Source organism: Canis aureus, chromosome 26 (assembly GCF_053574225.1).
Source record: "Canis aureus isolate CA01 chromosome 26, VMU_Caureus_v.1.0, whole genome shotgun sequence".
Classification (NCBI taxonomy): domain Eukaryota; kingdom Metazoa; phylum Chordata; class Mammalia; order Carnivora; family Canidae; genus Canis; species Canis aureus.
In genome coordinates, this window is record NC_135636.1 from 27,708,409 (window position 1) to 27,733,334 (window position 24,926).

The window sequence follows — 24,926 nt, forward strand, 5'->3', positions numbered from 1 at the left end:
AGGATTGGGAAGGAAGCCTCAACTTTCCCCAATTCAGAAATGGGAGATCTTGGTGGCACATCATTTTGGTGAATCCTGTGTTGGTATGAGGAATCACATTTTATGAGAATACTTAATGATCTGGAGTCACCTTATGACAAAATTATCTTTTTTTTAAAATTTTTATTTATTTATGATAGAGAGAGAGAGAGAGAGAGGCAGAGACACAGGCAGAGGGAGAAGCAGGCTCCATGCACTGGGAGCCCGACGTGGGATTCGATCCCGGGTCTCCAGGATCGCGCCCTGGGCCAAAGGCAGGCGCCAAACCGCTGTGCCACCCAGGGATCCCCAAAATTATCTTTAAAAATGATAAATAGGGGATCCCTGGGTGGCTCAGCAGTTTAGCGCCTGCCTTTGGCCCAGGGCGCGATCCTGGAGTCCCGGGATGGAGTCCCACGTCGGGCTCCCGGCATGGAGCCTGCCTCTCCCTCCTCCTGTGTCTCTGCCTCTCTCTCTCTCTCTCTCTCTCTTTATGTCTATCATAAATAAATAAATATTTAAAAAAATAAAAATAAAAATGATAAATAATGATTACAATAAAAAATTAAGTGTGCCTGTTTGAGATTTATTTTTATATGCTTATTTGCTATATATACACACAGGTGTGTATGGGTTTTTTTTTTTTAAGATTTTATTTACTTATTCATGAGAGACACAGAGAGATAGAGAGGCACAGACACAGGCAGAGGGAGAAGCAGGCTCCATGCAGGCAGCCCGACGCGGGACTCGATCCCTGGTCTCCAGGATCACACCCCAGGGCCAAAGGCAGCGCTAAACCTCTGAGCCACCCGGGCTGCCTGTGGTTTTGGTTTTTAAACAAGATTGAGAACATTTGAGACTACAATCCAGCTATTTGCTTTTTTATTTTTTAAACCTAGCAGTGTAGAGCGGACAACTTTTCCTCTCTGTACTTATAAATCTATCTACTCCATTCTTATTAATGGCTTTATACAGAGGGCCAATCTTTGCTTTTTTGAACCTAAAACTTGTATAACTTGGTAGGCATACCTTATGAAAAATAACACAAAATTATGAATAAAAAACTCGATACAAAGGTGAAAATTTATTTAGAATGAGAAAAAAAATGACAATTCTAAAACTTATAGCTGACAATTATAACAGTCATCACATGTTGCTAATCCCTCCCTTGGAAGGGCTTTGAACTTGAGCTTGAGTTTTGCCTTAAGCTTTATGAACTTCACTGGCAGCCTACCCCTGGCTTCAGTACTTTTCTTTGGATTTGCCATGACTTATTTAATGAATGCCCAAATGATAGACATTTAACTTGTTCTTAGTTTTTTGCTATTATAAACAATGGTGCAACTGAGATCCTCATAGATTTGTCTATGCAGTTATGCTAGATTTTCCAGAAGTGGGATTGATGGATCACCAAATGAGCACAATTTATATTTTGATGGATGAAGCCAGTTTGGTCTCTAAGAAGGCCGTGATGAACTGCCCTCCCTCCAATAGTGTGTGCATCTACCTTTGTCCTTACACTAAGTCAGTAATGGATACTAGCCTTTTCTTAATTTCTGCCAGTCTGGTAGGTAGAAATTTTTCTAAAAAATATCTCTTTATTTGTAATACTGAGCTTTCTATATGTTTGTTAGACATTTATCTTTTCTTTCTTCCTTCCTTCCTTCCTTCCTTCCTTCCTTCCTTCCTTCCTTCCTTCCTTCCTTCTTTCAGAGAGTGTGGGCATGTGCATGAGTGTGGGGGGCAGGGGCAAAAGGGGAGGCAGAGAGAGAGAGTGGTTTTTTTTTTTTTAAAGATTTTATTTATTTATTCATGAGACACACACACACAGAGGCAGAGACAGACAGAGGGAGAAGCAGGATCCATGCAGGGAGCCCGATGTGGGACTTGATCCTGGGTCTCTAGGATCACGCCCTGGGCTGAAGGCAGATGCCCAACCGCTGAGCCACCCAGGCGTCCCAAGAGAGTTTTAAGCAGACTCCATGCCGAGCACAGAACCCACCCCGGGGCTTGATCCCATGACCCTGAGATCATAACCTGAGCCGAAATCAAGAGTCGGACATTTAACCAACTGAGCCACCCAGGTGCCCCTAGACATTTGTATTTTTTCAATAAATTAAACATTCACTCATATCCTTTGTCCGTTGTTTTTCACATTAATTTCCTAGAGCTCCTTAAATGCTTTGGAAATGAATCCTTTGCTTGTTGTGTGTGTGTGTGTGTGTGTGTGTGTGTGTGTGTGTGTGTATATATATATTTTTTTTGCCTGTTGTATATTTGCAGATACTTTTACCTCATCTGCCTTTGTGCTATCACACTGAGGTTTTAGTTTTTATCTAGCTTTCTTTATTATTTTCCTTTGTGACACTAGAAAAAGTCATTGTTTATCTCAAGATCACAGAAAAGTTTGTTATTTTTTCTCCTGGATACTTTTTTTAAAAAAAGATTTTATTTATTTATTCATGAGAGACACACACACACAGAGAAACAGAGACATAGGCAGAGGGAGAAGCAGGCTCCACGCGGGGAGCCCGATGTGGGACTCGATCCCCAGGACTCCAGCATCACGCCCTGAGCCAGAAGGCAGACGCTTAACCGCTGAGCCACCCAGGCGTCCCTCTCCTGGATACTTTTAAAAAGATTTTATTTATTTACTCATGAGAGACACAGAGAAGCAGACATAGGCAGAGGGAGAAGCAGGCTCCCTGCGGGGAGCCCGATATGGGACTTTATCCCAGGGTCCTGAGATCATGCCTGAGCCAAGAGGCAGATGCTCAACCACTGAGCCACCCAGGTACCCCCTCTCCTGGACATTTATAATTGTGTCTCTATTGAGTCATCTTTCTGTCCCATCTGAGTAGTTTTGTGTATGGCGTGATGTATGAATCCAAAAATTTTTTTCTAAATTAATAGCCAGTTTTTCAAATGCCATTTATGGCGTAGTTTCTCTTTTCTCCACTGACTTGAGAGTCTATCATTCTTATATAGTATTAGAGTCTTCTATAATCTGTTTCTGGGATCTCTCTTCTTCCATGAGTATTTTTGTCTATTCTTGCATGTATATTTCATAATTTAAAAAATTTTTTATTTAAATTCAGTTTGCCAACATATAACACCCAGTGCTCATCTCATCTTGTGCCCTCCTTAGTGCCCTTCACCTAGTTACCCTATCCTCTCACTTACTTCCCCTTCTGTGTATTTCATAATTTTAAAGTGATAAAAGTCTTTATAGACAATGCATTAAAATCTTCATGGAGATTATTTCTGGGTATTGGGATTCTGTGGATGATTTTAATTTCTTCTCATCTGTCTGTGCTATCCACATTTTGCACTGCATGCAAGTATACTTGCATAAAGTGGGGAAATGCCTGCCCTTTGTCTTTGGTTTAGAGACTCCTGGTTCTGTGGCCCTGGCACCTGGGCCAACAGGAAGCAGGTTAATTTTGTTTTGGACATGTATGATGATAGAGGGATAATCAAGAGTTTTTGTTGTAGGTGAAGTGTTTTGGAACACATAAGCCACCACACTGTAATTTTTTTAAGCTTTATTTGTTTAGGAGAGAACGAGCAAGCAGGGAGAGAGGAACAGAGAGAGTCTGAAGCAGACTCCTTGCTGAGCACAGAGCCCAAAGTGGGTCTTGATTTTACAACATTGAGATTATGACACTGTGAGATCACAACCTGAGCCAAAACCAAGAATTGGTTGCTTAGCCCGCTGCACCACCCAGGCACCCCAAACCACACTGTAATTTCTGACATAGCAGGAATGGGGCAGAAGGGGAGAGCCTCAAGTGGATTCCCCGCTGATCATGGAGCCTGACTCAGAGCTCAATCTCAAGATCCTGAGATCATGACCTGAGCCAATATCATGAGGCCACTTAACCAACTAAGCCACCCAGGTGCCCCTTGTATGTCTTTTTTCAATGAACATTCACTGATCATGTACCACATGTCAGGCGCCATTACAGTTACTGAGGATAAAATAATGAACAAAAAAAGACACAAATCCTTGTGCTCATGAAGCTCATAGTGCACCAGAGCATTCCTTGGTTTCAGCTAGGAAGGAAGAGTGGTAGATGGTCAGCATTCTCACCGGGCATCTAGGAAAGTGCGGAACTGGGAGGGGGTGGTGACCTACCCAGGGCCCTCGGCACCACATGACAGTGGCCAGGGCGAGTCCCAGCTCACAGCACTGCTGAGTGGGCCTGCTTCTTTCCCACAGATAATCTTCCTGCAGACCAGGCCTCGCCTGCCACACATAGCTGCCCTGCTGAGCAGCTGCATCGATGGCTACATCTATGCCTGGTCCATCCACGGGAGCGGAGGCCTGTTGGGGAAGTTCCCTGTGGACTTCAAAAACCAGGGGGATGTGGGTGTGGGTGCCATGGCCACGGATGAGAAAGACTTGATCCTTGTCACAGGAGATTGTAAAGGGCACATCAAGGTGAGGAAGAACTGGTTTGAGATTGAGGGGCTGGCACCAGCCAAACTGTGGCCACATCTTTGCTGCATGTGGCGCCAGCCTAGTCCCTACTTCCCTGGGTACTGGTTTCATTCATACAACAGTGGACAGTAGAAGTCCTCTTCTGCTCTGGTGAGCCCAGGAAATGAGTGAGGACATGGCTCCAAAGGGCCCTCCAACAAGCCTCTCCCAGTGGGTCCCCTGCAAAATTGTTCTCTTCCTGCAACCCCTCACCCCCAGCTGTGCATCTCTGCAATTAGGTGTCTCAGGAGCTGACTTCATGCGTCGTGGTGAGACGTGAGGCTAGAGTGTCTTGTCATATCCTCTCTGCATGCCCGCAAAGGGGTCTGGCCTAGGAGATGCCCAGGGCCCCTTCTGACCCTGAGCATCTGGGTATTTCAGAGGTGTGAATGTTCACACCTCAGAGTGAAGAGAAATAGAGTGGGAGGGGCCCACAGTGTGAGTTGGTGTTGGGGTCATGGGGCGTTGGGCCACTAACCCCCACTTTATGCCTAGATTTGGGACATCGAGGATTATTGCATGTTCACCGACAAGACACCACTTCAACCCAGAGGGACAAACAAGTTCCAATTCTTAATTCCTGAGCAGGTCCAGATCAACCTGCCACACTACATCCCCTTGAAGGAGAAGGAGGTAGGAAGATTACCAGGGGAATTGGAGCCACACTATTGAGCTGGGGCCAAGGTTCTCTCCCTGAGGTTCTGAGTCTTTCATGTTTCCTGTTCAAGGTAGTCTGGTTGATGTAGAAAAGCTTTTAGCCAGAAGTCACCATTAACCAGTAAAACACAAGTATACACACACCAAATATACCCACGTGAATACACACACACATGTAGCCATGTATCCCTAGCCACCCCTTCCGTGGGCTTTAATTTTTCCAATGAGGGTCCTGAGGTCATGAATTCTTTTTAAAATAAAGAAAATATTTGGGATACCTGGCTGGCTTAGTCAGTACAGCATGTGACTCTTGATCTCAGGGTGGTGAGTTTGAGCCTCACATTAGGTGTAGAGATTACTTAAAAAATAAAATCCTTTAAAAAATAATGAAAATACATATATATTTTGTTGAGTAGGTAATATATTTACGTAGTCCAAAAATCACTTAATATTTCCCTAATAACGAATGAAGTCGAGCACCTTTTCCTTGGTTATCAGGAAAATGCAAATTAAGACCATAGTGTGATACCACTACACACCCACCAGAATGACTAAGACTAAAAACATAGGCAATACCAAATGTTGGCAAGGATCAACTGGAATTTCCACTGCTGGCAGGAATGTAGATTGGCATAATCCTTTTGGGGAACTGTTGGGCAGTAACTGCTAGACCTGAATATATGTCTACACTATGATCCATCAATTCCACTTTTAGGTTTATACCTAAGAGAAGCCTCTGCTCTGAAAGATAATGAATAAGAACATTTGATAGAATTACCATTTGTAATAACTCTACATTTGCAACAACCCACATGCCCATCAGTGGAAACTGAAAAAATAAATTGCACTGTACATACTGTATGGAACAATATCCAGCATTAGAAATGAATTATTTGCAACTTATTACAAAGTGGGTTATTATTTGAACAATATAAGTGAAAGAAGACAGAAGAGAAGACATATTGTAAGTTTTATAGTTCCATCTATATAAAATACAAAAAACAGATAAAACAGACGTACCCTATTAGAAATGATTATTTTTGTGTGGGGCATGGAGTAGCTGGAAGGAGTCAGGTGGGGGGCTTTGTGGACTGACGATGCTCTGTTGCATAATCTGGGTCTGGTCATGCAGTTGTGTTCAGTTTGTAAAAATTTACTCTGGCATTTTTCTGTATGTATATTATATATCGATGAAGATTTTAAAACTCAGGAGATGCAAAAAGGCTTATAGTGAGAACACTTACTCTTGCTTCTGCCCGACCCCCCAAAATAGTTCTTGTTTCACTTCTATTAATTTTTTGTTATTCCTCCAGTATTTATTTATGCAAACAGAAGTGCAGAAAGTCCTTTCCTCCTTATTTTTATGTAATGGTAGCAGGTCATATGCACTGGTACTCATCTTGCTTTTCTTATTCCATAATGTATCTTGGAAATCTTTGCATATGATTACACTATTCTCTATAGCTGTGTAATAAGCCATAGGATATATTAATTATATAATTCCCTTTGAAGGGAAACTGAGGTTGTTTTCAATCTTTTGTTCTTAAATGAAAGTGAGTAGTGCATGTTATTTCATATGCGTGAAAAATATGTCTGAAGGATAAACTCCTGGAAGTGAGATTTCTAGGTCAGAGAGTTGTATGTGTTTGCAGTTTTGAAAGCCATCTTACAGTCTTATGTGCCTTTTGAATCTCTGCACAAAGATATTATGTCTGGTCTGGTTTTAGTAAGAAGGAAATTTCACTGCATTCAAATCTGTTGGCAACCAGTCACTCATAGGTTCAATATATGAGGCATCTGTAATATTAATGCAATCATTTTAGTAACAGCAAGAAGTGTCATTTATTTATTGCTTACTGTGTCTCAAGAATTGTGATAAGTACTTTCATGTATTCTCTCACTGACTCTCCATAATAGCTCTGTGAGGGAGTTGTTACTTTTCAGATAAGGAAGATAAAACTGAAGACCTGGGTAAGTTCACATGACTGTCAGTGCTGGACCTGGGAGTAAACCCAAGTAAACTCAAGAACTTGTGCTCCTGACCATGTTAGAATATATTTTAAACATATTTGGATTATATTGTATGTAACTAGAATTTCTTCTAGTTAATTCTAGATTCTAGAATCTAATTCTAATCCTATCTAATTCTAGATAATTCTTCTAGAATTATCAAACATTCTTAAAATCAGACTTTCTAATGGTTAAGTCATATTTCACTTTAGAGAGGTACAATCATTTATTTAACTTATTGTCGGACATTAGAACAGTTTTAAATTTTTTATTAGCAAAAAAGTTGTCAGAAAATGGATTAATTCTTAGAAAGATATGAACTACCAGAGTGCGCTCAAAGAGAAATAGAAAATCTAAAGAAATTGAAAATTTGAATATTGTCTATAAAGAGATTGAATTAGTAATAAAACTTTCCACAAAGAAAAGCCCAGGTACAGATGGTTGTATTGGTGAATTCTACCAAGTAATTAAAGCGGAATCATTGTCAATTCTTTAAGAAGTCTTGCCAGAGTTTTCCAAGAGGCCAATATTATCTTGATTCTCTAACAAGACAAGGACATCACAAGAAAATAAAACTACATCTCTTATTAATATAGATGCAAATATCATCAATAAAATACTAGCAAATTGAATCCAGCAACATATGAAAAGGATTACACATCTTGACCAAGTGAGACTTCCCAAGAATGCAAGGTTGATTTAATACCCCAAATCAATTAATGTAACACATTTTATTACATGAATAAAGAATAAAAGACACAATCATCTTGATAGATGCAGAAATAGCACTTGACAAAATCCAACATCCTTTCCTGATAAAAACATTCAATTAACAAGGAGTAGAAGGGGGCAGCCCCAGTGGCTCAGTGGTTTAGTGCCGCCTTCAGCCCGGGGTGTGACCGGGGATCGAGTCCCGCGTTGGGCTCCCTGCGTGGAGTCTGCTTCTCCCTCTGCCTGTGTGGGTCTGTGCCTCCCTCTCTCTGTGTGTGTGTCTCTCGTGAATAAATAAATAAAATCTTAAAAAAAAAAAAACAAGGAGTAAAAGGAAACTTTCTCAACTTGACAAATTCCACCTGCAAAAAACAGCTACTATCATACTTAATGATGAAAGATTAAACTCTTTCCTCCTAAGATCAGGAACAAGACAAGGATGTCTGCCCTTGCCACTATTACTAATGTTTTACTGGAAGGTGAATTTGGCAAGAAAATGAAATAAAAGGCATCCAGCTTACAATAGCATCAAAAAATTATTTAGGAATGAATTTACAAAAGTCATGTAAAATTTGTACTGTGAAAACTTCAAAACACTGTTGTTAGGTCAATGAAATACAATTAGGAGTGGAAAAATAACTCTCACATTTCTGGTCAATTGATTTTCGATAAAGGTGCCAAATCAAATGAAGGGAAGAATAGTCCTTTTAAACAAATGATGCTGGGAAAACTGAATATCCACATCAAAAGAATGAACATATAACACAGAGAAAAACATATCTTATAGCATACACAAAAATTAACTTCAGTGGTCATGGACCTAAATGGAAGAGTTAAAATTATAAAACTCTTAGAAGGAAGCATAGGGAGAAATTTGCATGACTCTGAGTTAGGCAGTATTTCTTAAGTATGACACCAAAACCACAAGCAACAAAAGGAACAAATAAATTGAATTTTGTCAAATTTAAAAACTTTCAGCCTGCAAAAGATTCCATTAAGAAAGGGAAAAGATGACATATAGAATGGGAGAAAACATTTGCAAATCATATGTGTGATAGGGGACTAGTATCCAGACTATTCAAAGAATTCTTACACATCGACCATAAAAAGACAAATAACCCAATTAAAAATGGGCAAAAGGGGCAGCCCCGGTGGCGCAGCGGTTTAGTGCCGCCTGCAGCCTGAGGTGTGATCCTGGAGACCCGGGATGGAGTCCCGCATCGGGCTTCCGGCATGGGGCCTGCTTCTCCCTCTGCCTGTGCCTCTTTCTCGCTCTCTCTGAATGAATAAATAAATAAATCTTAAAAAAAAAAAAACGGGCAAAGGATCTACATAGACATTTCTTCAAGAAGATATGCAAATCCCAATAAGTATATGAAAAGATGCTGAACATCACTAGCCATTAGGGAAATTCATATCAAAACCATAATGAGATCCCATGAGTGTGAACTCATTAGAATGTTTGTAGATAATAAATGTTGGCTAAGATGTGGGTAAATTGGAACTCTCGTACATTGCTGGTAAGGACACGGTGCTACAGCCGCTTTGGAAAACAGTTTAACAGTTAAAGTTAAACGTAGAGTTACCGCATGACCCAGCAATTTCACCTCTAAACATACAACCAAGAGAAATGAAGATATGTCCACACAAAATCTTATATACAGATGCTTATAGCAGCATTCATTGGAATAGCCAAGAAGTGAAAACTACCACATGTTCACAATGGATGAATGGAATAAAGTAATGAAGTACTGATACAGGCTACAACATGATATACCTTGAAAACATGCTAAGTGAAAGAAGCCAGTCACAAAAGACCGCATATTGTCTGATACCATTTACACCAACTGTGGGGTGATGAAATCGTGTAAAATTGATCATGGTGGTGGTTGCAAACTCTATGAATATACGAAAAACCACTGAAGTGAGCACTGTAAGTGGGTAAATTGTATGTGACTTATATTGCAATAAAGCTGTGTTTAAAAGCTGTAAAAATGATAGAGCACTTTTTTCCCCTACAAATCTTTTTGTTGTTGTTGTTTGTAGTTCTTTATCTGCATGTCTGGTAACTTGTCTCATGGAAATAGTATGTAAAACAATATAAATCTTTCCAAGGCCTTTAATGTATACTGCAAAACTGCACTCCAGGAAGCTTATAGAGTTTTGCACTTCTAATATTTTGCTTTATCCTTGCCAGGATAAAATATTTATTATTAGCAGTATTCATCTGAGTGGGGGTTCCTGGGGTTGATAGAATGCCTTGCTCATAGAAGGCATTAAATAGATAAATATTTGAAGTGAAAAAAAACTTTTGGCTGATTTTTAGATGCAAATTATTTCCTTTGATTTTAATGAAGATATCTTTGCTTATTAGTGATGTTGACATCTTATTTTATTGGCCATGTATAGTTTTGTGAATGATCTCTTCATGTCCTCTGCCTATTTTTCTTTTGTCATAACTATCTTTTGTAAGTAATGTATGATCACTTTAAAACATATTTAAAATATTAAATTATCATATGTATTGCCGATATTGCCCCCCAACAGGTCATTTGCCTTTTAATTTTATTTATGACTATTTTGAAATTGCAACTTTATTTTGTGTCAATTTTTCTTCCCATTGTGGTATTTCCCATTTCTCTCACTTTCTTATTAAGAGGTAAGCTAAATGTTCATTCACATTTTCTTTTAGATGTTTTACATTTCGTTAAAAAGAATTCTTTGACCCTTTTAGTGTTTCTTTAGTTGTTTTTTTTTTAGGTAAAATTTTTTTTTATACTGGAGGGTATTATGCTGAATGAAATAAGTCAATCAGAAGGACAAAAATTATATGGTCTCATTCATTTGGGGAATATAAAAAATAGTGAAAGGGAATAAAGGGGAAAGGAGAGAAAATGAGTGGGAAATATCAGAGAGGGAGACAGAACATGAGAGACTTCTAACTCTGGGAAATGAGCAAGAGATGGTGGAAAGGGAGGTGGGCGGGGGGTGTGGGTGACTGGGTGACAGGCACTGAGGGGGGCACTTGATGGGATGAGCACTGGGTGTTATGGTATATGTTAGCAAATTGAACTCCAATAAATAATAAATAAATAAATAAATAAATAAATAAATAAATAAATAAATAAATAAATAAATAAGATTAAACAAAGGAGGCTCCATGCCCAACATGGGGCTCGAACTCCAGACCCTGAAATCAAGAGTCACATGTTCTGCCAAATGAGCCAGCCAGGCACCCTAGTGTTTCTTTATTTTTAAGAAACACAACAATGATTTAAGTTTCTCTTGATAGTTTATCAGATATTCCAGCACTGTTTATGAGTCATCTCTCTATTACCACAGGTTTTCCTGCCACTCTTACATACCAATGTTTTTTATATAAATGTCTGTTGGTTTCCAAGCTTTTTTTCTATTATCTCCCATTGCTCTGTTTAAAGTTGTTATATTGTTTCTTAACATACTTGAGTATGGTAAAATACAACTCCTTTCAATACTGTTTTATTTAAAATAGTCCTGGTTATTTTTACTCATTTTCCAGTTAAGTAGAGTTCATCCTTTCATAGTGTAATGTGATCTATCACTCCCTTGCTCACCCTGTTCTATTCCCAGTGCCCAGCTGAATAACTTTAGAAGAAGACCTGGTTCTTGTCCTAGCCTCACCACTTTCTAGCTATGTGGCTTTGGGCTCACTTTTCTCGTCTGTGAAATGGTGAGACTCATACACATCCCATAAGGTTGTTATGATGTTCAAATGGAATAATCTGTATAGATGCAGTTGGTAAACAACATAGCAATAAACAAATGCTTTTTAAAAAATGATTATACCAAAGGAGCCAGTGAGTGCCAGAGAAGTGCCAGGACTTACTTAAGTTAATGTGGGAACATGTCTAGAACTAGAACCTTCCAGAAGGCTCTGCTGCCTCCAGTCCTGGGTGCCCTCTGATGAAACTGTGTCTTGGTGTAAGTAGTTCTCCTGTGCTGTCCCCTGTAGGTCATGGCTGGCCAGACCATTTCCCTGGTTCCCCCCAAGCTTCTGAATGCCTGGAAGGGCCATTTGGATAGTGTGGCAGACATCCTGTATGTGGATAGCTTCCAGCTGATTATCAGTGCTGGCCACGATTGTGACGTCAAGGCTTGGAAACTCTCCGGTGACACCATTGGTATGGGTCCTGCTGAAGCTCAGCCATGCCACATGGCCCATCATGGCCCTGTCCCTGTTAGAACATAAGCTGGCATAAACATTATATCTTGTGGGGTAGGGTTTCAGAACACAGCTACTTTCTTTGCTCAAATAGTATCACAGGATGTGAGTCTTTCCAATTGTCCATTCAATAGTCTGTCCATTTATCCATCAACTGTCTCTCCACCCACTCACGCACCCAAAATCATTTGCCTGTGTATATTTTTGCAAATCCTATATCTGAGGAGGCACACTCATTTTTCTTTTCAAAAATAAACTTGCTTGTTGAGTTATACATAAAGAAAAGCACACAAACCGAAAGGGTTCAGCTTGGTGAGTTTTCAGAAAGTAATCATATACCTATATAGCCATCATATAAAAAGCATCTTATGTGTTCTTACACTTAGTACTTGCATGGCCTATCTTGGCGATCCGCTGGCCAGCAACCTTCATTGTACTGCCACCATGTACCCTGTGGAGACCTGACGGAAGGATTGGTGGGTAGCTGCAGACTTGCCCTGTGGCTGGAACATCCTGTATTATAATCTGTCATGTCATGGAAGGCAGTTAAAAGTTCATGAATGACTCATCTGGTTTCCTCTCTTCATGGAGGGTTCATACTCCTCTCATTATTCTGTCAGGGTTGAAAGCAGCCTTGGTCTCTTGTCTCTTATCAAAGGCTTATTCCTTTCTGAATTTTCACTTAGGTTTCCTTGCATTTTCAGCTCTTCAAAAACTTATTGACTATTTTTAAATTTGTCCTGTTCTATGATGAAATTCCTCATTTTTAATTTATTCCTATTCTATGATGAAATTCCTCATTTTATACTTTATGTTCTTGAACATTTTGATCAAAGTTATTTTAAAATTTTGATATTTCTAACACCTGGTTCTCTTCTGGGTCTGTTTCTATTGCCTATCATTTCTTTTGGTTCCAAACATGACAGAGTAACGGGGACTGGATTTACATTCCCATTTTTTAAAAAGATTTTATTTATTCATGAGAGACACAGAGAGACCGAGACATAGGAAGAGGGAGAAGCAGGCTCCCTGTGGGGAGTCTGATGTGGGACTTGATCCCAGGGCCCCGGGGATCACGACTTGAGCCAAAGGCAGATGCTCAACCACTAAGCCACCCAGGTGCCCCTATGTTCCCACTTAAGACAACTAAAAGCACTAACAAAATATATGTAACAGTTTCCAGACAACAGATACTAGGCAGCAAAGAATAGTAATCCCTGAGGTATAATTTACAACATAATATATTAGTATATACTCTATATATACCATACACATATAATTATATATAATATTATATACTGTATAAGTACATTTGTAATATTATAAATTATATGTAATATAGTAGAAATAGATATAATATAATCTATAATGTATATAAATATTATGATTATATTTCATAATATGTTACAAAACGTAGAAGAAAATGTAGCATGTTAAAGAGAGAACTGAATATATGTAAAAAGACCCAAATAAATTAGAAATTAAAAACAATAATATCAGAGATAAAAATACACTAGATAGGATTAATAGCAGATTAGATACTACAGAAGAAAAGAGTAGTGACTATGAAGACATAGTAATAGAAACAGAAAAAAAGACCATGTACACTGACATTTTAAGTATATGACATGATGATTTGGTATATGCGTACATTGTGAAATGATTACTACAATCAAGATAATTAATATGTCTATCACCTTACATAAGTCACTGGTTTGTTTTTTGGTGGTGAGAATGCTTAATATCTACTCTCTCAGCAAATTTCAAGTATGAAATATAGTATTGTTAACTGTAGTCACCATGCTGTACATTAGATTCCCCAGAACTTAATTCATCTTATAATTGAAAGTTTGTACCCTTTGCCAACATGACTTTTCAACCTATCTCCATCCTTATATTTAAATGTGACTCTTTTTAAAGACATTGTATTGAGTCTTATTTTTTTCATCTTGACAATCTTTGCCTTTTAATTGAATATTTAGTCCATTCAAATATTAATGAAATCACTTATACAGTTGAAGTCTGTCATCTTGATATTTTTTTTCTGTTCTTTGTTCCTTTATTCCTCCTTTTCTGCCTTCTTTTGGATTAATCAAATATTTAGAACAATTATCTTGTTTAATTCCTCTATTTGCTTTTTAACTGTATGTTTTGATATTATTCTTTAGTGGTTATCCTAGAGATTGTAATATGCACTCCTTATCTGATGCTTGTGCAAGAATCTTACTTTCTTCTTCTCACTGTTTATGCTATTGCTAGGATATATTTTACTTCTACATGTGTTATGTATTCCCACAAATCATTTTTATTAATGTTACTGTAAGCAGCCTGTTTCTTTTTTGTATTTACCCATATTTACCATTTTTCTGATGCTCTTCATTCCTTCCTGAAATACTAGGGTTCTTTTTTTTTAAGATTTTATTCATTTATTCATGAGAGACAGAGAGAGAGAGAGAGAGAGAGAGAGGTGCAGAGACACAGGCAGAGGGAATAGCAGGCTCCATGCAGGGAGCCCGATGTGGGACTCGATCTCAGGTCCCCAGGATCATGCCCTGGACCAAAGGCAGCGCTAAACCACTGAGCCACCCAGGCTGCCTGAAATACTAGGGTTCTATCTGCAATCATTTTCCTTCAGTCTGAAGAACTTCCTTTATTTTTTCTTTTAGAGTGGGTCTGCTAGTGATTAATTCTTTAAAAAAATATTTATTTTGAAAGAGAGAGAGAGAATAAGGGCAGAGGGAGAGAGAGAATCTTGAGCAAACTCCCTGCTGAGTGTGGAGCCCGATGTGAGACTCAATCCCATGACCCTGAGATCATGACTTGAGCCAAAATCAAGAGCTGGACACTTGAGGTGCCTGGGTGGCTCAGCTGATTGAGTGATCAACTCCTGGTTTTGGCTCAGATTATTATCTCAGGGTCCTGGTACCAAGCCCCATGTGGGGCTCAGTGCTCAGTGCAGAGTCTGCTTGTCCTTCCCCTTCCCCCTCTGCTTCTTCCCTTGCTCACATTCTCTCTCTTAAATAAATAAATAAAATCTTTAAAAAAAGTCAATTGCTTAACTGACTAAGCCACCCAGGCATCCCTGATAGTGATTAATTCTTTAAGCTTTTATTTACCTGAAAACATCTTTATTTTGCCCTATAATGTTAAGATTATTTTATTGAGCATAGAATTATCAGCTTGAGGCTTATTTTCCTTCAGTATTTAAAAAAAAAAAAGATTTTCACATCATCTCTGACTTCTGTGTTTTCTCTTGAAAAGTCAATTTTAAGATGATACTTTTTTTTTTTTTTAAAGAGAGAGTGTGAGTGGGGTTGGGGGGCAGAGGGAGAGAGGAGAGAGGAGAATCTCAAGCAGACTCCATTCTGAGTGCAGAGCCTGTCACGGTGCTTGATCTCCTGAGATCATGACCTGAGTTGAAATCAAGAGTCTACGGTTTAGCCAGCTGAGCCACCAGACACCCCATAAGTTGATACTTTGAAGGTAATTTTTCTTTTTTCTCTGACTGCTTTTGGTTTTCAGCAGTTAGGCTATGATGTGCCTTAGTGTGGTTTTATTTGTGTTCATCCTGCTTAGAGTTCACTGATCTTTTTCAACCCTTGGGTTGGTATTTTTCATCAGTTTTGAAAAGTTGTCAAACATTATCTATTCAGTAGTGCTTTTCCCCATTCTCTCTCTCCTCCCATTGTGAGGTTCCAATTACATGTATGTTAGATCATTTGACTCTGTCCCCTATATCTCTCTATTCTATTCTCTCCATGTTTTTTTTTTTTTTTTTTCAATTTCTGCATTCCAGTTTGGATATTTTCTGCTGACCTGCCTTCCAATTCATTAATCCTGTTTTCTTCTCTATGCAGCTGGCTATTAAATCCATTCAGTTAATTCTTAATTTTGTATTTTTTTTTTAGTTCTCAACTACTCATTTGGTTCTTTCCTATAGAACCCAATTCATTGTTGAAATTCTCCTTCTTTTCCTTCATTTTGTTCATATTTTCCTTTATTTTATTAAACTATTTACAATAGTTATTTTAAGATTTATCTACCATTTCCAATGTCAGAATTACCTATAGTCTGATTCTAATGCTTATTTCTTCCTTTTATTATTGGTTATATTTACCTGTCTTTTTACATATCATATGCATAAAAAGATCCACTCTGGGGTGCCTGGTGGCTCTGTTAATTAAGCGTCTGCCTTCAGGTCAGGTCATGATTCCAGGGTCCTGGGTTGGAGCCCTGTGTTGGGCTCCTTGCTCAGTGAGGAGTCTGCTTCTCCCTCCCTTTACCTGCTGCTCCATCTGCTTGTGTTCTCTCTCTTTCTGTCAAATAAATAAAATCTTTAAAAATTTTAAAATAAAAGATCCACCCCTCCAAAACCCCCCAAAACAAAAACAACCCCCCAACCAAAACCAAAACCAAAACCAAAACTAAAACCAAATCCAAAACTAAACCCAAGACTTGTCTAGAGTTTGTATAAAAGAACTACAGAGACTAAAATTGGTCTGATTTTCTTCCAGTTTATGTGCTCATTCCTGTGTACAGGGCTGTTCATCTCATTGCAGTCAAGAGCTGAACTGGGTTGGGTCTAGACTGAAGCATTAGGTAGAGAGACTCAGCTTGCTTCTGTCTTCCATTGTGAAATCTGTCTCAAGGGCAAGGTCTGTGAAAGGCTTCTTCCTTGGGGGATCCCTAGGTGGCTCAGCAGTTTAGCGCCTGCCTTCCGCCCAGGGCGTGACCCTGGAGTCCCGGGATTGAGTCCCACGTTGGGCTCCCTGCATGGAGCCTGCTTCTCCCTCTGCCTGTGTCTCTGCCTGTCTCTCTCTCTCTGTGTCTCTCATGAATAAATAAATAAATAAATAAATAAATAAATAAATAAATAATCTTTTTTTAAAAAAAAGGCTTCTTCCTCTTTGTCTCCCAACAATCTTGTTCTATCTGTCTAGCTCAACTTCCAGGCCCTCAGCTCTCCCAGGGCTTAGCAAATGTCCTGTGGAGAACACAGCCATGCATGTGGAACTCCACTAGCTTGATCCATCCTGCCAGCCAGAATGGCTGTCAGAAGCTCTTATGTTTTCTTTTTCTTCCAGTAGCTTCTCTCTGCCTAAGCAGAGCCTGATGCTCACCCAGCCTGTGCCCAGAGTCAGAGAATGCTCCCAGAGAAGGAAGCAGCTCTCAATTTTAGTTCTTCTAAGAAGGAATCTTTTCTTTCTGTAATTTCAGTTCATCTTCTCCTTTTTCGCTTCTGCAGCTCTCTAATTACTTTTTAAAATGGGATTTTTTTTTTACTATATATATCTTTTAATTTTTAAAAAAATTCTGCAGCAGGAGAATGGCCTACTCCTTGCTCTGCCCTGCCCCAAAGCAGGACTCATGTTTCTCTACTCACCCTACCTGCTTTCTCTTCCAGCCCTGTTCCTCCCCAGTGCCACCCCAACCTCACAGCTGATGGACACCTGATCATTTTGTGTCATTGCTACTTTATACATGAGCTATATAAGCCCACCTGAGGATCTCTTAGTCATCACCACAGCACTCGTTCCATCTCAGCCTACATGTGGGGCAGGATTCATTGGCCTGAGCTCCAAGCATTTTTCTAGGGCTAGTGTCTGGTTCTTTCAGGTATTTGTAGAGTAGTCAGCATAATGCCTGGCATGTGGTAAGCATCATGAGGTGCAGGCCAAGGGTAAAGGGTTGCTAGCTGACTCTTGAGGGTGGAGGGTACAGGGCAGAAGGTTCAGAGGAGGGGAGGTAGACTGGTTCTTGTTACTGAGATGGATCTGGTTAAATCACAGGGACGTTTGGCGTGAGTGTTTGGAAAGGGTTGCAGGATATTCAGACGGTTGGTGATCTTGCACTAAGAAAAAGCTCAGAGGAGGAGGCTGACTCTATAGATGCTGCCCAGAAGGCCTTCCGTCCAGAGCTGCAGTGAGTTATCACAGCCTACCTGGTCTTTGCTGGCTCAAGGAGGGGGGATGTTGCAAGCCTCTCTAGGTCCTGGGAAGCCTCATCTGGGTTGGGTAGTGCTGGGCATCTTCGGGGAGGGCCTTCAGAAGGCCAGAGGCTTGGGACCTGCAGGAAACTTGACTGTACAGGTGGCAGTGGTGGCCTAGTGGAGCCCAGTTCAGCTGGAAGTTTGAGTGGTACAAACCAGCAGAAAATATACAAATGCAAGCCCTTAGATGATCCCCTGCCCCAGAGCCAGGTTCAGATTAGCCAGGGCTGGCTTCCCTGTGGAGGCCATTTCTATGTGGCTAGAGGTCCCTGGTAGGAGAGTGCCCAGGGTCCTGGTCCTGAACAGATGCTTGTCCATTTTCCTGATTCATGGGGAAGTCAGGCTGCTCACTACCTCTTTCCTCTACAAGTTCCTCTCCGCCCACATTCCACTCTTATTCCTGACCAAGTCTCAGATAATTTGAGGTCATTCCAAAAAAATTTTTATTGAGGTCTTGCTGACTGCCAGACTCTGTGCTAGGTTATAGAGATTCAAAGCACAGGTCCTGCCTCAGAGAACTTACGGCCCTCTTGTGGAGATGGATGTGTGAACTCGTGGCTGCCATTTTATGTGACAACTGATGGGACCATTAAAAGCAGGAAAGGCTTAAAGGACAGTCACCTCCTTGGGTGGATCAAGTGAAAAAAACTTCATAGGAGAAGAGATTTTGGAGTTGGGTTTTGATATGCAAGTAGGAGTTTTCTGGGCACCTACGGTCCTTGTGGCTCCACTCTTGTCAAGGCATACATCTTTACAGTCCTGTGTGGGGTTCACAAATGAGGCAAGGACAGGGGTTCCCTGGGGGGGAGAGGATGTTTAAATATTCCACAAGGGAAAAAAATATTCCACAAGGGGAGGCCCAGGTAAGATCAAGATGGGGTGTCAGGCCTCCATGGGGAAGAGCAGAGGGAGGTAGGAAAGGTCACAGGACTTGTTGGGGGTCAGTTTAATCTGGACTTTGCTAACATTCACTGGACACTTGTTTAATGGTGGGTCCTGGGCAGTATGGCCTCAGGGGAGGGATAAAGTTGAGAGAGGGTCGGGCCCAGAAGGGAGAAACCCTCTTGGGCTCCATGGGAAGGCCACCCCATTTTGTGGTGCAAGGGCATCTTATGAAGGAAAGCCCCTCACATCAGGGAGGAGCGGGCTCTTGCCGAGGCCCTGGTGTACCAGCGGCGGGAGCAGGTGGCACTCATGGCTCTCCTGAATGGGAAGGCAGACGCGGAGGCTGAGGCTTGGGGTAAGCTGCAGAGGATAACCCAGACGTCCCCATGGGCTGGAGAGCACTACTCAGAAGACGTTGAGCACAGCTGGCTCGAGTGGGAGTCCAAGGGCAAGCAGGTGAGGCTGCATGGGGGGTCCAGGGGCATAGAGGGGCCCGCAGCTGTCTGCCCAAGGCTTCACGCTTGCTGCGACTCCTGCAGGTGAGCAAAATCGTGGGAGGAGCATACAAGGCCAAGGACCGGTCTCGGAGTCCCGGAGTCCTGTCCACTAATGTGCAGTATGGCTGGATGAAGCACCAGGTGAGGCAGGGTGGTGCTTGCTCCCTGAGATGCTGGGGCTGGAGGCTGGGGAGCCCATCTCCATCAACAGCCACCCTTGTGCCCTCAGGGCCCCCTGGCGGGGGGTCAAGGGAGCATCAGTCCTTTGACCGAATTCTGGGGCCCCAGGCAGTTCTGGGATGAAGCTGGTCTGGCTGGTTTGTTTGCACAGCCGTGGTTAAGGCCATGGACACAGGTTTTGTCTTTGAGGACACACCTCATTGGGCCATGGGAGGAGGTTCTCTGTGGGCCTGGTGCTTCTGATAGACTTCAAAAAATTCCCAGAGTCTGTGGCTATTCCTTGGGCTGTTTGTCTTCATACTGTGGGCTGCTCCAGAGTGGACACAAGGTCTCATGGTGCCATGTAAGAGATGGAGGGAATGGAAGGGGGCTCTGCTTGGGGAAAGAAAAAGGGAGCCGGGGATTGTGCAGAACAGCTTTGAGCCCAATCCTGCCTCTCACTTGGGCAGACTCTGGCCTCTTGCAGAGGCATCTGCCATAGGGGGCATTTATGAGAGCTTTCTCCCTCTGCGGAGAGCACTTGAAGTGAGAGCACCCCTCTGTCCGAAGATGGGAGCACTCTCGCCTCTTAGAAATGGGCCTCAAAATGCAGCCTGATGAGTGCCTGGGAGAGATGGGGGGCCCCCCTCGGATCCAGCTTGAGGCCTCACTCTGAGATAGGGGCAGTCCCGTGCTGACCACAAAGTGTTGTTGGAGAGGGGCTAGATGCCAGGCCTGGCACACAGCGGCTTGCAGCTCCAGTGGGCTGTGGTTATCGGTGAAAACCATGGTACTCTGGAGACTTCTTTTATACAGGAAGACCCCAGGGCCCCTCCTTCTGTGAGCCTGCTCTTGGTCCTGGGTGAACCCCTGAACTCCCCTGCTCTATTCCCCGCAGATTTCACCTCAGATCTACCAAAGCCTGCACTTCAACCAGCTGTCACCCACCCACACACCTGACTTCCTGGTGCACAATATCCTAGGGCATCACGGCCAGCACATCTACCTGGTGACCCACAATAGCCAAAAGGACCTGGATCCCGAAGAGACCAACTCGTCTACTGCCTCTGTCTCCCCCAGCGACACCCTCACCCCGAAAGCCTCAGGCTCCGGGTTCCTGGAGTCCGCCTTGTCCACCTCCCCGTACCTCCAGCCCTCCCTCTCCCTCCTGTCCCAGCCATCCAGGTATGTCACGCAGAGGTCGGCGCCCCCCATGCCTGTTGCCTCATCTATCAAACTGCTCTCAAGACCTCTGAAGGCCGCCCTTTCATCCTCCATGAAGAAGAGCCACGGCGTCAGGTTCTGAGGTGGCCTGGCCTCTCTCCAGTCCTGCAGCACAACGCCCAGGCCCACGGGGGTCCTGTCTGTCCCTGGCTTATTACAAATGCTGCCAGACCCACAGGCTATAGCCTTTCTCCTATGGACCTCCTTCTTCACCGGAGCCCCAGAGAAGAAAATAAATATTTGCTGATATCTGAGTCCCATAGGCCAGGAGGTTGGGTTTTGTGTCCCTTGCCCCCTTAGATACCAGGCTGTGTCTGAGATTGAGCCATGTTCCCCTCAATGGGGCCCCGGCTGGATGCAGGGGAGAGTCCCCTCCCCCAGGACACCTGGTGCAGCTGTCTGGCAGTGAAGCACAGGCCCAGGGCCTCGAAGGTTCCTTGGTGATGTGGATGTGGCTGGTGGGTGGTGCTGCTGGGATGAGCTGTTTGCTTCTGAAACTTGGTTCAGCCTCATGGCTGGAGTGAGGCCCAGCAGCCATCTGAGCTGGTAGCGGCTGTATGTCTCCTGCCCTGCTGCGTGCCTGTCCTCCTCTGCCATCAGGCACTCAATAGAGGAAATCCAGAATTTACAGACTGTTCTGTCCCTCATGCAAGGGAGGCTCAGAACCATGGTGGAGGGCACTTCGGCCTGGCCCTGCCACTGGCACTCTGGACCTGGGTTCTCCAGAGCCAAAGCCTCTTGATCCTTCCACTATGTGCTGCTCTGGGCAGTGTCTTGGGTGTAGAACTCAGGGTGGCGAGGGCAGTGGTAAAAGCAGTGGCCCAGAGGTGGAGAGAGAGGGGTGGGGATGGGATGTTACAATTACCAGGGCTCAGGGGATTTTCTTAAAGGCCTCTGTGGAGCCCTTGCCTGGAGGGAGATTCAGGTCCCCTTTAGGATCTGAGATTCTGCATTCGGGGCCATCTGGCTGGACACTGGGGGTCAGGACAGGTCAACCTCGGGAAGCTTCCTTCTGACTCTGTGTGAGGCCTCCCTTCCCCTCGAGGACCTGGCCCCGTTACAGCAACATTTTCCTGCCTCTGCCCACACATTTTGGTTTAGGCGCATGGTAGGTACCCAAGAAAGTCTGAGTCCTACCTCCTACTCCAGCAGCAGCTAACCATGGGGATCTGTCTCTGCCGAGGGAGCCTGCGGGCGGCCCCTCTGACTGGCAGGCACCCCTGGCACAGAATCCCAGGCCCAGAAGGCACCGCCACGGTGATGTGAGCCACCCTTTGTCTCTCCTACTGCTCACACTGGCCCCTCCTGGTCAGAGCCCTAGATGGGGTATGGGACTGATTATCCTGGAGCATCAAGGTCAGAAGGAGCTTAGAACCCAGCTGAGGAACTGGAGGTCAGTGTCACATAGAGTTGGTGAGTGGGTAAGCTGGGTTGGTGGCCTGGGGTCCTGTCTCCTGGTCACTTGTGCTTGCCTGAGCCCCACAGCATCCCCCTCCTCTCCCCAGGCCCAGGCGCCGCCGGCACAACCACCCCAGTCTCTTCTCTGCCTGCTATCTGCCTTCTGCATCAATGGCCTTAAAAAAAAAAACAAAACTTATATTTAGCTCTCTTCTGATTCTAAAAGTAGCACAGGCCGAGTACAGAAAAATCAAAAAAATACCGAAAAGCATAAAAGCCAATAAAAACCATCTGGATTCCATCTCCCAGAGATCAGTTTGGTGTATTTTCCTCTAAATGGTTTCCTGTCTTTGCACACACATGTGCTGACCTCACATACAACACATGCACTCATGCCCTCGAGTCCCTCACACTCATTCACTCCTCATACTCTCACACCCACACAGCCCATGACCTGGGCGTCCGAGCTTTGAATGCAGCCTTCCTCACGTGATGGGCAAGTGACCCTTGCTGCTGTTCCCCATGGCCCCCCAGTGATCGCTGTGTCCAGCCCCTCCCTGGTTCGCCTTCTGCAGGATGGAGGGCCGCTGCCAAAGCCGCTCTTGACGGGAGCAGGAGGGCACAGAAAGAGGCTGAGGAGTCATGCCCCCCCACTGGCAGACTGAGGGTGGATGTCCCCCCCCAGGAGATGGGGCCCAAGGGCACGGGGGCGGGGAAGTGTGGGGACAGCCTTGTTCTCAGAGAAGAGCCATCACTGACCTTGTTTCTGTCATCACTTCCCTATTTCACGCTTGTTCGACACTTGCTGAGCGCCCACTGCGTGCCAGGCACCGCCCTGGCCGCTGGGAACGCGAGAATGAGGAACGCGCAGCCTTCGCCTACTGGGGACACAGGCCGCTCCTCGTAGTGTGAGTGCATCTCCTCGCTGGTTTATCCCACAGCGTATCTTACTGAGCACAAGCATCGGGCATCCAGGGGGAGGCAGGTGGAGCTCATGGGACAGTGTGCAGATGCAGTGTGGACCAGGAGAAGCAATCTGAAGTGGCTTCCTGGACAAGGGGGCCTTTAGCCCAGAGCCAGCCAGGACCTTTGTGTTTGCTGACTTCTCTGCCCGAGAAGGGCTTCTGTTGGATCAAAGGACCTTGCCTTCAGGCGCCCCTCATATATCCCTTCAGTGCCTGAAACCCCGGCCCTCTCTACCCTGCCCTGCTCTATTCTCCCCGCAGTATTTCTTTGTGTGTCTATTTACTACTGTGCCCCCCGCCCTGGGCAGGGCCATGTCTATCTTGCTCCCAGTTCCCACGCCTGGCGCAGAGGGCAGCGGACCCCGACAGCCGGGAGATGGCGGTGGGAGGTCTGAGGTGGGCGGGAGAGGAGCTCTGGGCTGCTTGGCGTTGCTTTTCCTTCAAAACCTTTTTTTCCCCTTTTTACTTCAAGAGCTTTTATTTTTATTATTATTTTAAAGATTTTATTTATTTATTCATGAGAGACAGAGAGAGGCAGACACAGCGGAGGGAGAAGCAGGCTCCCTGCAGGAAGGCCAATGTGGTACTCGATCCTGGGACCTTGGGACCGTCCTGGGCCAAAGACAGATGCTCAATCACTGAGCCGCCCGCGTGCCCCTCTTCAGGAGCTTTTAAAAACTATCATATTTCCTCCATTCTCAGACAAAATTAAAAAATCGTATTAAACAGTTTTAAAAAGGTTTCAGTGATGGGGATGTGTGTCAAAATTGCACGATTTTTTCCCTTTGGAAAGCTGTTGGCACCACCCATAGGGACAAGGCGGTGAGGACACGCCTGCTGGGGATGGAGCGCCCCCTGGTGGAATGAGATCCCGTCACAGCCCTGAGCCAGGGTCTAGTTCTTGCAGCCGGGTGAGCAGAGGTGACAACGGGGCTAAAAAACTTTCCAATTTGCCAGATGTTTTACATGTTCTTACAAAGTCCCTATGCAGCAGGCCATTTATCCTCATTTTACAGACGAGAAAACAGAGGCTCACACAGGAGGCTGAGTTGCCCAGGGTCACCCAGCCAGGAAACATCAGAGCTAGGTTTCCAATTGGGGATTTCAGGTGTTCCTGCCCCTTCCTGGCCAAAATGCTCAGGATTCGGGGGTTCCGCATTTGGGAGGGGGCTGTCCCTTGAACACTGGAGACAGAAAAGTGGTAGAAAGATTCCTTGTGACAGGAGACCCCCACCTCATGTGGCAGGCAAGGTCAAGAGTCAGGAAAGGGAGTGTCCCGCTGCCTGGACACGCTGTTCAAACTTTCCAGCGTGCTGGGTGAGCAAGTCACTCACTTTCTCTGAGAGAGCATTTTGTCTGTCCTCCTCACCTGTAGGCTGGGGCACATACCTTGGGGTGCGGGGCTGGTAGGGAGTGGGGTCACGGGAAGTCTTGGTAGCTGGAGACGCTGTCCCATGAGTCATTTCCCTTAGCGGAAGGGCAGCAGGGCTCTGAGTCCCACTAGTTTAGTGAGCACATCACCACTACGATGCTGGAACTCAGCCCCCCTGGCGCGGGATACAATGTGCCTCTGTCGTGGGAATTCAATGAGATGATCACCGGGCCTGGCCTGGAAGAGTAACCACTTTTTATTGAGTAGTTATTTTGCCCCAGGCATGACCACATATGATCGTTGTGGTGATGGGACTCAGAGAAGTTGAGTAACTGGCTAAGGTCACACAGCCAGGAA

At 43.8% G+C, this 24,926-nt stretch overlaps 1 protein-coding gene across 13 annotated transcripts in view; it reads left to right on the forward strand.

Annotated features, from left to right (window-relative positions):
* The window catches only part of EFCAB8 (EF-hand calcium binding domain 8), a 75,150-nt gene extending 52,617 nt beyond the window's left edge, over positions 1–22,533 (forward strand). For 10 of the 13 annotated variants that reach the window (XM_077872705.1, XM_077872706.1, XM_077872707.1 and 7 more), the window contains 7 exons: positions 4,241–4,462; positions 4,997–5,134; positions 11,871–12,039; positions 17,870–18,002; positions 19,206–19,410; positions 19,494–19,592; positions 20,509–22,533. In XM_077872705.1, coding sequence (XP_077728831.1) covers positions 4,241–4,462; positions 4,997–5,134; positions 11,871–12,039; positions 17,870–18,002; positions 19,206–19,410; positions 19,494–19,592; positions 20,509–20,916 — 1,374 coding nt within the window. In that variant the 3' untranslated portion in view covers positions 20,917–22,533. The remainder of the gene's footprint in view (positions 1–4,240; positions 4,463–4,996; positions 5,135–11,870; positions 12,040–17,869; positions 18,003–19,205; positions 19,411–19,493; positions 19,593–20,508) is intronic. The other 3 variants (XM_077872716.1, XM_077872717.1, XM_077872715.1) reach the window with 2 other exon arrangements.
* The last annotated feature ends 2,393 nt before the right edge of the window (positions 22,534–24,926 follow it).